The sequence below is a fragment of the Leptonychotes weddellii genome, chromosome 16, assembly GCF_054177405.1.
Source record: "Leptonychotes weddellii isolate Sample4059 chromosome 16, ASM5417740v2, whole genome shotgun sequence".
Taxonomy (NCBI): Eukaryota; Metazoa; Chordata; class Mammalia; order Carnivora; family Phocidae; genus Leptonychotes; species Leptonychotes weddellii.
The window spans coordinates 23,770,784-23,787,351 of record NC_138384.1 but is presented as its reverse complement, the minus strand read 5'-3'; the positions used below and the strand labels follow the sequence as shown (position 1 = coordinate 23,787,351).

Here is a 16,568-nt window from a genome sequence, read left to right as displayed (position 1 = left end):
CAACTGAGCCACCCAGGCGCCCCAATTATGTGTTTTTTAAATGCTTCCTACAGTCACTGGCAGGAAAATATAGAAGAAATTAATTAGTCCATATAAATAACTGTGTGTACTTTGGTCAATATCTAAACCAAAACACCAAGTAGCATAAATGACATGTAGTAAGAATGCAGAGTTTTTCTTTTTTTTTTTTTTAAGTTATAACGCAACAATTCTGTAACTGGAGTTATGAAAATATCACTTTTTCTATGCATTATTTATGCCCTAAAAATTTAACTTGAAATCTCTCTAACACAACTGTAACTCTTTCCAATAGCCTACAAGGCAACTCCCTAAAAAACCAGTCTGGGGACACAGGGTGGCTCAGTGATCTCAGCTCAGGTCTTGATCTCAGGGTTTTGAGTTCAAGCCTCGAATTTGGCTACACACCGGGTGTGGAGCTTACTTAAAAAAAGATAAATACACAAAAATTAAAAAAAACGGGGCGCCTGGGTGGCTCAGTTGGTTAAGCGACTGCCTTCGGCTCAGGTCATGATCCTGGAGTCCCGGGATCGAGTCCCACATCGGGCTCCCTGCTTGGCAGGGAGTCTGCTTCTCCCTCTCCGGCTCCCCCCTCTTGTGCTCTCTCTCTCTCTCAAATAAATAAATAAAATCTTTAAAAAAAAAATAAATAAATAAATAAATAAATAAAAATTAAAAAAACGTCTGGGGCGCCTGGTGGCTCAGTCGTTAAGCGTCTGCCTTCGGCTCAGGTCATGATCCCAGGGTCCTGGGATAGAGTCCCACATCGGGCTCCCTGCTCAGCGGGAAGCCTGCTTCTCCCTCTCCCACTCCCCCTGCTTGTGTTCCTGTTCTCGCTGTCTCTCTCTGTCATATAAATAAATAAAATCTTTAAAAAAAAAAATTAAAAAATAAAAATAAAAAAAAACCCGTCTGATTTCAGTACTTTAGATGCTGCCCTCAAGCTCCATTAGTTTCTTACTGTTTCTCAAATTTACCAATGTTTGTACTTGTTATTCTAATTAGAAAGCTTCAGTTATCTACACATGGGCTGTTCTCTCAGTTCCTTTCATAACTACATGACCAGTCCCATCATCACCCCTTCACCCTGCTTTACTTTTCCCCATAGAGCTTATGACCACCTGGTAATTTATTTTCTATGTCCCTCACTAGACTTTAAGTTGCATAAGAGAGGGAATTTGAGTAGTTGTGCTCACTTCTTCGCACCTAGAAAAAAGCTTAGCACACAATAAGTAATCATTTGTTTATTAAATGCTTTTTAAAAATACAAACAATATTTTCTTACATTTTAGGCTAAGTATGATCCTGAGATTCTTTGGTTTAATCTTCAACAACTCTGCAAAATTTACTGCAATTTTATAGATGAAGAGATGAACACTTCTATCAGACTACACAAGCCTTAAATCCCAGAGTGGATGAGCTGAGAAATCAGAATTTACAGCCCAACTCCAAAGCCTATGCACTTTCCACTGAATCATGATTATGTGGTACCTGGCTAAGTTATTTCAGTTTCAGTTTTCCCCACGCAGAAAATGCAGGGGGTTAAATAAGACCAATTTTTACACTGTCCCACAGACATCTTAAAGTTAAAAATCAATAAAATCAGATAATTAAATAAGAACCTCTGCATCTCTAAAAATTACTGTGAACCTACTCACAATATATTGTTTCTATGGGTTCTTACAGTTCCTTAAGTCCTGTAAAAACAGATTATTTTTTCCTATCACCCAGAATGCTAAAAACATCTTAAAGAGGCAATTCCAATTAATTAGGAATAAAATTACTTATGTTCCAACCAAATGGACCTCTCCCTCAAATGAACAAGAATATTTGGCTTTGGGGTCCCTGGGTGGCTCAGTTAAGTGTCTGCCTTTGGCTCAGGTCATGATCCCAGGGTCCTGGGATTGAGCCCTGCATCGGGAATCTCCGCTCAGCAGGGAGCCTCCTCCCTCTCCCTGGCGCTCTGCCTACTTGTGCGTGTGTGCTTGCTCTCTCTCTCCCTCTGTCAAATAAATAAATAAATAAAATCTTTAGGAAGAAAAAAAAAAAAAGAGTATCTGGCTTAACAAATATTTGAGTACATACTAGATACTATTCAATACAGCAAGAGAAACCAATGGGCTCTGTAGCTCTCACGAAGTATGTTCTCACAGGGGAAAAAAGTATGAAGAATTTCTGATAATATTAACTGTCATTTAAAAAAACAAAACAAGGTTATGTAATATGGATAGGAGAGGAGAATGGTGCATCAGAAAGGCCTTCCTAATAATGTAACATATAAGCTGAGACTTAAAATACTGAGGTGACAACCACCACAGATAGAGCTTGAGGAAAGATCATTTGAGGCAAAAAGTAAATAGTATCTAAATACATTTAATAACCAAAAAAAAAGGTCACAGGGAATCAAGACCCTAGATCACAGTTAAGGAACCTACTGACTTATCTGTTGCTGTTACACCAATCTAAAAACTGGAAGAGATATTCCACTACACTATCAATGACCAAACAAACAAACAAAACAGGGGCGCCTGGGTGGCTCAGTCAGTTAAGCGTCAGACTCCTGGTTTCAGCTTGGGTCATGATCTCAAGGTTGTGGGATTGAGCCCCACGTCAGGCTCTGCACTCAGTGTGGACTTTGCTTCAGATTCTTTCTGCCTCCTCCTCTGCCCCTCCCTGCTCGCACACGCTCTCTCTCAAATAAAATCTTTAAAAAACAAAAAAATGTTGGGGCGCGTGGGTGGCTCAGTTGTTAAGCATCTGCCTTCGGCTCAGGTCATGATCCCAGGGTCCTGGGATCCAGCCCCGCAACGGGCTCCCTGCTCAGTGGGAGGCCTGCTTCTCCCTTCCCACTCCCCCTTGCTTGTGTTCCCGCGCTCACTGTGTCTCTGTCAAATACATAAATAAAATCTTTAAAAAAAAAATGTTTTAAGTTTTTGTTTTAACTTGAAAAGGAATATTTTACAAACCTCCCTTCTTATCCTTCACATTTACTTCTACAATATTACATAATTTTACAATTACTTTTACAGCCAATCTTATGGGCACCTGGGTGGCTCAGATGGTTAAGCGTCTGCCTTTGGCTCAGGTCATAATCCCAGGGTCCTGGGATCGAGTCCCGCATCGGGCTCTCTGCTCCTTGGGAGCCTGCTTCTCCCTCTGCCTCTCTCTGTCTCTCATGAATAAATAAATAAAATCTTAAAAAAAAGAAAGTCCAGGTTGCAATGACTAAAAAATGTCACACATAACTTACAGGGTAGTGGTAGGATCAGAATCTGTGTTTTTTGGTTTTTTTTTTTTAACTGTTAGGTGAATAGAATATTCATTCAGTGATACTATGCTGCCCTTCACTAGAAGCAACTGTTTTGTTTTCTAAAACAGAAGTGCTATTTTAAAAGCATGATCTTGGGGGCGCCTGGGTGGCTCAGTCGTTAAGCGTCTGCCTTCAGCTTGGATCATGATCCCAGGGTCCTGGGATAGAGCCCCCCATTGGGCTCCCTGCTCTGCGGGAAGCCTGCTTCTCCCTCCCCCACTCCCCCTACTTGTGTTCCCTCTCTCGCTGTGTCTCTGTCAAATAAATAAAAAAATCTTTAAAAAAATAAAAGCATGATCTTGGATTGCAAAGATGTTGAAATAAAACCTTGATCCCACAAGATCAAGCCCCATGCATTTTCACTTAAAATTTAAACCATTCCACCCATTGGACAGGGGAGACCAGTAAAATTATTCAAAGTTTTAGTTGAGTACATTACAATCTGATAATAAAATCTTTAGGCTACATTAAAAATAAATTAACTGTATCAAATGCAATCTATAATACTTCTATAATGATCTGATCTGTGGCTAGAGTAACAAATTCTCATCTAGAAGTCACATATTAAGAGGGACATTAACAAATAGTGCATTTACAATGGTAGAGATTCAGAAAATCATGTGAAATGGTTAGAAAAATGGGGCACTATTTGCCCTAGAGAACACATGAGAAAGAATTAAAGACTTAATTGTGTGAAGGGTAATTACATGAAATAATAAATCTTATACAGAAAAAGAGCCTCAAACATTTATTTTAGCTCATTTTAAGGAAATTCCTAGTAAGGCTGTCCACAAATGGTAATGATTAATCTTACGAGGTAGTCAACTAACTTCCATAGTGAGAATCCCTTTCTATTAATCCTTGTTAAATCTTTCCTTGGGTGGAATATTGATAAACCAGTAGTTTTCTGATGATTTGTGCCTGCAACAACAACAAAAAGCCCAAGATTTTACACAATTATAAGGTACCAAATTTGGGGGCGCCTAGGTGGCTCAGTTGGTTAAGCTCAAGTCATGATCTCAAGGTTATGAGATAGAGCCTTGAGCCCTGAGTTGGCTCTGCACTGTGCATGAAGCTTGCTTAAGATTCTCTCCCTCTCCCTCTACCACTCCCCCACTTCAAAAAAAACTACCAGATTTTTAAAATTTAAATTGAAGGCAGTAACTCTCTACATTAAATGATCACAGTTTTAGACTCTAATATACTCTATAGAACTAATGAAGCATCGTGATATTTTTCATACTTGTTAAACAATTTTAACTCTTAAAAATATTGATTCTATTTTTATTATATTATCCGTATGAATACTTTGGGTTACTTTATAAAAAATAGTGCATTTATCTGAAACAGTTTACTGGGGCGCCTGGGTGGCTCAGTTGGTTAAGCGACTAGACATAGACTGCGCATCGGGCTCCCTCCTCAGCAGGGAGTCTGCTTCTCCCTCTTGTGCTCTCGCTCCCAAATAAATGAAAAATAAAATCTTTAAAAAGTTTACTATATTGAAAAAACATGATAAAACTGTGCAGCAAATATACAGAGTAGTTCTGACATGAAAATAATTTAAAGGACAAAACTTTCAAACTTCTAAGTAGAAGATGGTGGAACTTTAGTACTTTTTTTTTAAAGATTTTATTTATTTATTTGAGAGGCGGGAGGGTCAGAGGGAGAAACAGACTCCCCACCGAGCAGGGAGCCCGATGCGGGACTCAATCCCGGGACTCCAGGCATGACCTGAGCCGAAGGCAGCCGCCCAACCAACTGAGCCACCCAGGCGCCCCAACTTTTTTCTGTTCTTGAATAACAAAAAACTTTTTAATTTCCATTTCCAATAAAACATACTCTTGAAAGGGGCATCTGGGTGGCTCTGTTGTTAATAGTCTGCCTTCGGCTCCGGTTATGATCCCAAGGTCCTGGGATCGAGCCCCGCATCGGGCTCCCTGCTCAGCAGGAAGCCTGCTTCTCCCTCTCCCGCTCCCCCTGCTTGTGTTCCTTCTCCCCCATCTCTCTCTCTCTCTGAAACATACTCTTGAAAAAAGTCGTCCAGAGAGAAAAGGAAGATAGCTCATTACCACCACCTCAAATGACAGACCAAATCATCAGAATTCTATCTGAGACTGGTAATTCCAGAAATAAAAATGTCTAGGACTGATAAATGTCCCAAAACATATATCATTATCCTTTATTCAAGTGATGAATCTGGGGCAAGATGTGCCATTAAAAGAGACTATCCATTTAGAAACCTAGATCAACTACTTTAAAAAGCAACAACCAGAAACCACATTTCTAATGATGTGATTAACATAACATAATTAAAAAAAAAACTAAATTGCTTTTTGAATAAAAGTTGTTTTACAGATTTAACTTTGGGCACAAAAACTTTACCTAATTACCAAGCAAAATTAAATTAAGAAAGTATTCCCTAAATACTGAAAATAATACGAAAACAATGAAGCCAAAGCTATATCCAGTTGGTGGTATAACTATGCCAAGAACTACTCTAAATAACTTTAATACATTAATTTGATGGTACATCTCTAGTGAGATACATAGCCATATCTCATTTTATTGCACTTCACTTTACTGCACTTTGCAGGTAATGTTTTTTGTTGTTCAAACTGAAGATCTGTGGCAACTGCGTATCAGTGCCATTTCTGCAAAAGCACTTGCTTATTTCTTGTCTGTGTGTCACATTTTGGTAATTCTCACAATTATTTCAAATTTTCCCATTATATATTTTTTAAAGATTTTATTTATTTTTTTAAGATTTTATTTATTTGACAGAGACAAAGCAAGAGAGGGAACACAAGCAGGGGGAGTGGGAGAGGAAGAAGCAGGCTTCCCGCTGAGCAGGGAGCCCCATGTGGGGCTCGATCCCAGGACCCTGGGATCATGACCTGAGCCGAAGGCAGACACTTAACAACTGAGCCACCCAGGTGCCCCAAGATTCTATTTATTTATTTGACAGAGAGAGACACAGTAAGAGAGGGAACACAAGCAGGGGGAGTGGGAGAGAGAGAGGGAGAGGGACAAGCAGGCTTCCCGCTGAGCAGGGAGCCCGACGTGGGGCTCGATCCCAGGACCCTGAGATCACGACCTGAGCCGAAGGCAGATGTTTAACACCCAGGCGCCCCTTCCCATTATATTTCTTATGCTAATCTGTGATCAGTGATCTTTGATGTTACGATTGTATTTGTTTCGGGGCACCATGAACTACGCCCATATAAGACGGCAAACATAATAAAGGTCATGTGTTGTGATTACTCCATCAACTGGCTGCTCCCCCAAACTTTCCCTCTATTACCTGAGACACAGCAATATTGAAATCAGACCAGGCCTCCTAAGAGTTGAAGAACGAAACTTATCTCACTTGAAATAAAAAGAAATGATTAAGGTTAGTTGAGAAAGGCATGTTGAAAGTCAAACAGGCCAAAACTAGTCCTCTTGTGCCTAAGTCAGCCAAGGTGTAAATGCAAACAAAAAATTTCTTAAAGTAAATTAAAAGTGTTACTCCAGTGAACACACAAATGATAATAAGAAAGCAGAAGAGTCCTATTGCTGGTATGGAGAAAGTTTTTGTGGTCTACATAGATCAAACCAGCCACAACATTCCCTTAAGCCAAAGCCTAACAGAGAGCAAGGCCCTAACCTGTCTTCAATTGTATAAAGCCTAAGTTAGGTGAGGAAGCTGCAGAAGAAAAATGTGAAGCTAGCAGAGGTTGGCTCATGAAGTTTAAGGAAAGAAGCAGTCTCCATAAAAGTACAAAGTGAAGTAAAGGCTGATGTAGAAGCTACAAGTTATTCAGAAGATCTGGCCTGATAATGAAGGCGGCTACAGTAAACAGATTTTCAATGCAGATGGAAACAGACTTCTATTAGAAGAGATGCCATTTAGGACTTCCACAGCTAGAGAGACGTCAATGCCTGCTTCAAAGGACAGGCTGACACTCTTGTTAGGGACTAATGCAGCAAGTGACTGTAAGTTGAAGCCTAAGTTCACTTACCATTCTGAAAATCCTAGGGCTCTTATAAATTATGCTAAACTGACCCTGCCTGTGCACTCTAAATGGAACAAAACCCTGGAGGACAACACATTTGTTTACAACGTGGTTTACTGAATATTTGAAGCTAACTGTTGAGACATACTATTCAGAAAGAGACTTCTTTCAAAATATTACTGATCCTTGACAATGCTCAGTTACCCAAGAGCTATGATGAAGATGTATAGCAAGATTAATGTTGTTTTCATGTCTGCTAACACAATATCAATTCTGCAGCCCATGGATCAAGTAGTCATTCCGACTTTCCAGGCTTACTATTTAAGAAATACGTTTCTTGGGGCACCTGGGTGGCTCAGTCGTTGGGCGCCTGCCTTCGGCTGAGGTCATGATCCCGGGGTCCTGGGATCAAGCCCCACATCGGGCTCCCCGCTCAGCGGGAGGCCTGCCTCTCCCTCTTCCACTCCCCCTGCTTGTGTTCCTCTCTCACTGTGTCTCTCTCTGTCAAATAAATAAATAAAATCTTTAAAAAAAAAAAAAAAAAAAAGCTAGAGCCACCACAGGTAGCAGTATCTTTAATGGATCTGGGCAAAGTAAACTGAAAACCTTCTGGGAAGGATTTACCATTCTAGATGCCATCCAAGAAGAACATTCATGATTCATGGGAAGAGGTCAAAATATCAACATTAACAGGAGTTAATGGAAGATGATTCCAACCCTCAAGGATTACTTCAGGGTTGTTGAAAGCTTCAGTGGAAGAAGTAACTGCAGATGTGGTAGAAATAGCAAGAGAACCAGAACTGGAAGTGGAGCCTGATGATGTAACTTAATTGCTGCAATCTCATGATAAAACTTTAACAGATGAAGAGTTGATTCTTTTGAATGAGCAAAGAAATTTTCTTGAGATGGAATTTACTCCTGGTGAAGATACTGAATGACAACAAAGTTTAGAATACTACATTAACTTAGCTGATAAAGCAGCAGAAGGATTTGAGAGGGCTAAAATATTTTTAAGATTTTATTTATGTACTTATTTGAGAGAGAAAGCATACACAAGCAGGAGGAGAAGCAAAGGAAAACGAACAGCAGACTCCACGCTGAGCACAGAGTGCAATGTGGGGCTCCATCTTACGAACCTAAGAGTTTATGACCTGAGCCAAAATCAAGAGTTGGACGCTCCACCAACTGAGCCAGCCACCAAGGTGGCCTAGGACTGACTCCAATTTTGAAATAAGTTCTACTGTGGGTAAAATGCCATCAAAGAACGTCACATGCTACAGAGAAATCATTCATGAAAGGAAGAATCAATCAATGTGGCAAACTTCACTGTTGTCTTATGTTAAAAACTGCCACAGCCACTCCAACCTTTCAGCAACCACCACCCTGGCTAGTCAGCAGCCATCGACAGAAGGCAAGGCCTTCCACCGGCAAAAAAATTAACTTTGCTGAAAGCTTATATGATGGTTAACATGTTTTAGCAATAAAGTATTTTTTAATGGAGGTATGTACACTTTTTAGACATAATGATATTACATACTTAACAAGCTATACTACAGTATAAATGGGACTTTTAAATTTCACTTGACTCACTTTATTGCAATGGTCTGGAACCAAACTCACATTATCTTTGAGATATGCCTAGGGATACCTCTGCGATACCCTAAGGGTTCCCCTTCCACCCTACCTCCCAAAAAAGTAAACTATTTTCCATAACCATAGTGCTGTTAACAGTGTCAGGACTGTTAGTCTGAAACTCTTGATTGTGCAGTGTGGAACAGAATAAATGATTTTTTTAATCACTGAAAACTAGGATTTTGTGCATGGGGAAAAACAGAGATTTCAGATCATGAACTGAAGATAAATTGGGAATATCAGTAGTATCAGTATGAATTCATGGTGTATTTTCTCTTTACCTCTGTCCACTGAAAGGCCTAATAATGAACAACTGATCATCAGTAAGCAATACAAGTGTTGAAATAACTTTCTAGGCCCAAAATGGTGCCATTCCTGCCCAGGATGCCGTATCAGCAAACCAAAACTTAGATAACTTTCGAGTCCTTGTAAACGCTCCATTTGACCAGAAATGCAGCATATTTAGGTGAACCCAAAGGCCAAGCCAACTCTGGGCCTTCTCACCTTAAACAAGGTTGACTATGTGGCGCCAACCAAATGTTTTACATTTGTCTCTTCTTTTTTATTTGTTATTCTATAAAAATAGCTTCTTGCCTTCTGCCCCACTTTGCAGTTCTCCTAAAGGGGACTGTTCAGTTAATGAAGTATTAAATAAAGTTTGTTTGCATCACCTAAGCTCTCTTCTTGAATCACTTTTTAACTTGAGAGATGATCTCCATATACCATTTCCCACTAAAATAAAACCAAGCTAATACCAGGTGGTAAGTAAAAAATACACAAGATGAATCTACAATATTTTAGTTTCCAGTGTTTCTGAAATGACATCAAGGACTATAAATACTACAAAAATAGGGGCAGGGGGTGGGAGGATGGGTTAGCCCGGTGATGGGTATTAAGGAGGGCACATATTGCATGGAGCACTGAGTGTTATGCACAAACAATGAATCATGGAACACTACATCAAAAACTAATGATGTACTGGGGGCACCTGGGCAGCTCAGTCATTAAGTGTCTGCCTTCGGCTCAGGTCATGATCCCAAGGTCCTGGGATCGAGCCCCGCATTGGGCTCCCTGCTCCGTGGGGAGCCTGCTTCTCCCTCTCCCTCTCCCCCTGCTTGTGTTCCCTCTCTCGCTGTGTCTCTCTTTGTCAAAAAAATACATAAAATCTTAAAAAAAAAAAAAAAAAAAAAAAACTAATGATGTACTGTATGATGACTACCAAAATAACATAAAATAAATAGGGGTACAAAGGACTCCAAAGCCAACAAGAATAAACATTCACTGGCCAAAGAGTGTCATCAGTAATACTTTTCAATTGACTCAAATATATCAAATATGTTAAAAATACATGAGTTCCTGGGGCACCTGGGTGGTTCAGTCTGTTGAGTGACTGACTCTTGATTTCGGCTCAGGTCATCATCTCGGGGTCGTGGCATGGAGCCCACATGAAGCTCTGCACTCAGAGGGGAGTCTGCTTGGGATTCTCTCCTCTCCCTCTGCCCCTCCTCCCATCCACATGTGTACACACACACACGCTCACTCTCTAAAAAAATAAACCTTAAAAAAAAAAATACATGAGTTCCTAAGAATACTAAAAACCTCATATATTGGTCATGTTTGGAAGATGCTAGGAAAAGTCACTATGAAAACTGGCAAATAAAGAATCAAGCACTGATCCTGCCCTTCCTATATACAATGTACCTCAGGTAACCATATAGTTGGTAAGGGCAAGTTTCCCTTTACAGAACTATTTCAACAACGCGTAACAGTGGGACGCCTGGATGGCTCAGAAGGTTATGCGTCTGCCTTCAGCTCAGGTCATGATCCCAGGGTTCTGGGATCGAGCCCCACATCGGCTTCCTTGCTCAGGGGGGAGTCTGCTTCTCCATCTCTCTGCCTGCTGCTCCCCCTGCTTGTGCTCTGTCAAATAAATAAAATCCTAAAAAAAAAATCGTTAAAAAATAAAAAAAGAATGCATGACAATAAGAGTACCATCATTTTGCAATCCCTAACAAATTAATGAATCCAGTCAATGGACAAAGCCTGCTAAAAATCGCAAAAGTAGAGGCAACCAGACACTGCAAACCTCCTGATGAAAAGTATACACCACTAACTATAAACTGTCCTAAAGGAGGAAAAATCTTAATCTGATTGCGCTTCTAAATTTACTAACTTACAGAAAATACAAGCGACATAAGAATGAGTTAAACACCACCATGGCAAAATTCACACTGTGGGTAACTAAAGACAATCTGACTGGGCGCCTGGGTGGCTCAGTCATTGAGCGTCTGCCTTCGGCTCAGGTCATGATCCCAGCGTCCTGGGATCAAGTCCCGCATTGGGCTCCCTGCTCAGCAGGAAGCCTGCTTCTCCCTCTCCCACTCTCCCCTCCTTGTGTTCCCTCTCTCGCTGTCAAATAAATAAATAAATAAATAAATAAATAAAAATCTAAAAAAAAAGACAATGTGACTTAACAAAATAATTACAAGAAAAAACAAGAGTGAGGAAAAATCAGTTTTTAAAAGAGATTTGGTAAAGACCAATGCAACAAACGTTTATTGTATTTGGCTATTTCAAACCCAAGTGTGATCAAAAAAAATTTTTTTTTAATGATTTTATTTATTTGACAAAGAGAGCACAGGCAGGTGGGAACAGCAGAGGGAGAGGGAGAAGCAGGCTCCCCGCCGAGCAAGGAGCCCGATGCGGGGCTCTATCCCAGGACCCTGAGATCATGACCTGAGCTGAAGGCAGATACTTAACTGACTGAGCCACCCAGGCGCCCCGATAAAATGTTTTAGATGAGACAAAACAAGAAATGTGAGTGTTAACTGGATAGTACATGTTTAGAAAATTATTGAGCCTTTTTTTTTTTTTTAAGAGACAGTGCGTGCACACCCATGAAATCTGGGGAGGGGCAAAGTGAGAGGGAAAGAGAATCCTAAGCAGGCTCCACACCCAGTGCAGAGCCCCAAGTGGGGTTCCAATTCACCCTAAGATCCTGACCTGAGCAGAATGTTTAACCGACTGAGGCACGCCATTTATCATGCTTTTTAAATTAAGATGTGAAGGGGAGCACCCGGGTGGCTCACTCAGTTAAGCATTCAACTCTTGATTTCAGCTCAGGTCATGATCTCAGAGTTGTGAGATCAAGCCCTGCATCAGGGTCCATGCTCAGCATGGAATCTGCATGTCTCTCCCTCCCCCTTTGCCCTTCCTCCAGCTCGTACATGTGCTGGCTCTCTCTGTCTCAAATAAATAAATAAAATCTTAAAAACAACAACAACAATGTGTGGTACACAGCAGATGCTTAAAGAGTAGCTGCATAAAATTGTTAGGACACACTCTGACCAACACAACTTTCAGAATTTACCAAATAAAGGGAAAAAGGGGTAAGTCTTCACTGCTGTTACTGAATTTGTTTCTTCAAAGAGAGAATTCCAGGATTTAGAAGGACTTAAAAGGCCCTGAAATTCAGATTGAGGTTAGATTTTGTTCCCTACTAAAAGGACCCCTGAAGGTATTAGAACAATGAATCAAAGCAGCATTAATCGCAATAAACCCTATAAGCATACAAAGCTGGTATTACGATGTACTGTATACAATGAAATACTACCTGAAAAGAAAAAAATCAAATAGGAACTGAGTTAATTCCAAGAATTGAGCTTTTCCATTAGCAAGGAAAAAAGAGTGGCCCAAGCTTGAATTTCAAAGAACCTATCCTACAAATAAGCTAACACATACATATATAAAAAAACAATGTTATAACAGCACTGTCAATAGCAAAAACAAAAAAGTATATAACCTAAGTGTCCATCAATAGTGAAACAAATTATGATTCATCCGTATAATAGTTTCCTATATAGCCTTAAAAGAAGGAACTTTTTTATGTATAGAGTAAGGAATAATTTTTTTTTTTAAGTTAGGCTCCACATCCAGTTGGGCTCAAACTCACGACCCTGAGATCAAGAATCGGATGCTCTACTGACTGAGCCAGTCAGGCACCCCAAGAATAATTTGTAAGACAGACTGGTATGTTAAAAAAGAAACAGGGGAGGCACCTGGGTGGCTTAGTCGTTAAGCAGCTGCCTGCAGCTCAGGTCATGATCTCAGGATCCTGGGATCGAGCCCCACATCAGGCTCCGTGCTCAACTGGGAGTCTGCTTCTCTCTCTCCCTCTGCCACTCCCCCTGCTTGTGCTCTCTTGCTCATTCTCTCACTCTCTCTCCCAAATAAATAAATAAAATCTTAAAAGAAAGAAAGAAAGAAAAGAAAAACAGGGACACCTGTTTCTGTTTCAGTCGGTTAAGTGTCTGCCTTTGGCTCAGGTCATGATCTCAGGGTCCTGGGATCGAGCCCCGCATCGGGCTCCCTGCTCCGCGGGAGGCCTGCTTCTCCCTCTCCCACTCCCCCTGCTTGTATTCCCTCTCTTGCTGTCTCTCTGTCCAATAAATAAAATCTTAAAAAAAAAAAAAGATATTTTAATATTTTTTATGTGCAAAGTATCTTTGGAAGAACAGTTAAGAAATAGCAAACATCAGTTGCCTGTGGGCAGAGAAAAACTGGGTAGCTGGGGTAATCAGGTCAATATAGTATGTTTTAAAAATAAAATTAGGGCGCCCGGGGCACCTTGTGGCTCAGTCGGTTAAGCATCTGCCTTTGGCTTGGGTCATGATCCCAGAATCCTGGGATTGAGCCCTGCACTGGGCTCCCTGCTCAGCGGGGAGTCTGCTTCTCCCTCTACCCCTCACCCCGCTAGAGCTCTCTCTCTCTCTCAAATAAATAAAATCTTTAAAATAAAAAATTAGGGTGCCTGGGTGGCTCAAATGGTTAAGTGTCTGCCTTCAGCTCAGGTCATGATCTTCGGGTTCTGGGACCGAGCCCTCACATCGGGCTCCCAGCTCAGAAGAGAATCTGCTTCTCCTTCCCCCTTCCTCTCGCCCCCCAACTCGTGCTCTCTACCCCTCGCTCTCTCAAATAAATAAAATAAAAATTAAACTACAACCTCTACACACACACACCCCAAAAACAAGGAAAAGAGAAAAAAGCTCCCAATTAATTCTTAGATTTAGCTCAAATAATTAGGCACCTATTTCATTTACAAGCTTGTACTTATGTACTACTTACGTTATATAACAATTGTAATTTATAATGTAGAGAAAGGACAATTTGCATTTTAAAAAAAAATGATGACAGGAACTGTACTAGGTGCTCTTCTTAACTTCATTTAATCCTAACAAGGATGTCAGACAAATTTTGTATTTATCCTTATTTTGCAGATGAAGAAAATAAGGTTCAGAGAAGTTACCTATTGTCACACAACTAGTAAGTTTTAATTTAACAATATATACAATTTTAAGTATGATACTCCATTTATTAATGAGAAAGGGGTACCATCACTACAACTAAGGTATACTATTTAACTTTCATAAAGATTGAATGAAACGCTTTACAAGTCAAACCTATACTTGAGAATAATTTTTAAAAATTGGGGGGTCAGGACGTGGGTGGCTCAGTCAGTTAAACGTCCGTCTTCACCTCAGATCATGATCTCAGGGTCCTGGGATTGAGTCCCTCATTGGGCTCCCTGCTCAGCAGGAAGTCTGCTTCTCCCTCTCCCGCTGCCCTTCCTCCTGCTCACGAGCAGGCTCATACTCTCTCTCAAATGAATAAATAAAATCTTTAAAAATAAATAAAAATTCCGGGGTCAGCAAAAAATTGGGGGGCAAAGGATCTGAACTGACAGTTCTCCAAAGATACACAAATAAGCACATGAAAAGATGTTCATCATTAGCTACAGTATCGAAAAAATGAGCTACCTGTTCACACCCACTAGAATGGGTATAAACAAAAGACATAAAATAACCAATGTTAGTGAGGTTGAGGAAAAATCGGAACCCTCATACACTACTTGTGGAAATGAAAAGTGATCCAGTGGATCTGGATAACATCTGGCAGCTCTTGAGAAAGTTAGAGTTACCATATAACCCAGCAATTCCATTCTTTGGTATATACCCCAAAAACTGGAAACAAATATCCATCCAAAAACTTATAAATGTTGAAAGCTACACTACTCACAACAGCCACAAAATGGAAACACATTAAATATCCAACTGACAGATAAACTGTAGAATATCCAAAGAACTGACTACTGTTCATTATAACAAATAATATTCATACAGTAGTATTATTACTCATAAAAAGAAATGAAGTACTGACACAGATTCCAACACGGATGAATCTTTTTCTTAAGCGGGGGGGTGGTGAGGGGGGGTGAGGGAGAGAATCTTAAGCAAGCTCCATACCCAGCACAGAGCCCAATGAGTGGCTCAATCTCACGACCCTCAGATCATGACCTGAGCCAAAATCAAGAGTCGAACACTTAACTGACTGAGCCACCTAGGTGCCCCAAAAGGACAGATGAATCTTGAAAGCACTGTGCTAAGTGAAAGAAGGCAGACACAAAAGGCCACATCTGGTATGACTGCATTTATATGACATGTCCAGAAAGGCAAATCCATAAAAGTGGAAAGATCAGTGGTTGCCAGGAGCTGGAGGAGGAAATGGGAGAGCAACTGCTAATGGATTCAAGTATTTCCTTCTGAGGTGATGAAAACATTCTGGAGTTAGATGGTGATGATTAACTCTGAATCTACTAGAAACTACTGAATTACACATTTTATAAGGTGAGTTTTACAGTTTGTGAAGTATATCTCAATTTTAAAATGTAAATGAGAAAAAAATGAGACTAAACCAAATCAAGTATTTCATAACTTTTATAGAAAAATTTAAATCTGGGGCGCCTGGGTGGCTCAGATGGTTAAGCGTCTGCCTTCGGCTCGGGTCATGATCCCAGGGTCCTGGGATCGAGCCCCACATCGGGCTCCTGGCTCAGCAGGGAGCCTGCTTCTCCCTCTCCCTCTGCCTCTCCACCTGCTCATGCTCTCTGTCTCTGTATCTGTGTGTCTCAAGTGAATGAATAAAATCTTCAAAAAAAATTTTTTTTAATCTGTGACTCCTTAAAAAAAGACTAGGATAAAATCTTTTATTAATTAAAGCTGAGGAGAACATTCTTCCTACTACATACTCATTTCTTTAATGGTACTTGCTTTCTAAGTTTACTCACATGCTGTATTTCCTGCTGGCTGGCTCGGTAGTTTTTCTTGGTTAAATTGTCCACCAGGTAGCTGATTTGAGACAAGGCCAGCGAGAGCGAGTCAAGATTCATTGCTGGTTGGGGCGGAAGCAGGCGGCCGAGCCCGGCGCAAAATCACCATTATTCCCCTTTAGTCACCTCAGAGGCAGGTTAATGCTTTCTTTGTAATTAGCCTATATCTGATGTCTGTACAGTGTCTTCAGTTCTTCTTTACCAGGGGTATTACTCTGTTCTGAAACATGGCACCTGTTTTAAAAAAAGGATAAAAATCAGACTTTTAAATTAGTTTTTTGTTAGGGGAAAAAGAGTTAAAACAATCATCTCTCCATCTTAGTACCTGAAATACCACTAAGGACTTAGGAAAAAAAAAAATAGTATGTCTCAACCACTAATTACAGAGGATGCCAAGTCTGAAAATTAGGTAGGGCCAGTATAAAAAGAAAATACGCCCCCCCCCCCC

At 40.4% G+C, this 16,568-nt stretch overlaps 1 protein-coding gene across 7 annotated transcripts in view; it reads right to left on the bottom strand.

Moving 5' to 3' along the window:
• The window catches only part of CNOT1 (CCR4-NOT transcription complex subunit 1), a 95,033-nt gene that overhangs the window by 68,331 nt on the left and 10,134 nt on the right, over positions 1–16,568 (bottom strand). For all 7 annotated transcript variants that reach the window (XM_081806504.1, XM_031027585.1, XM_006732804.3 and 4 more), the window contains exon 2: positions 16,079–16,354. In XM_081806504.1, the coding sequence (XP_081662630.1) occupies positions 16,079–16,180 (102 nt within the window). In that variant the 5' untranslated portion in view covers positions 16,181–16,354. The remainder of the gene's footprint in view (positions 1–16,078; positions 16,355–16,568) is intronic.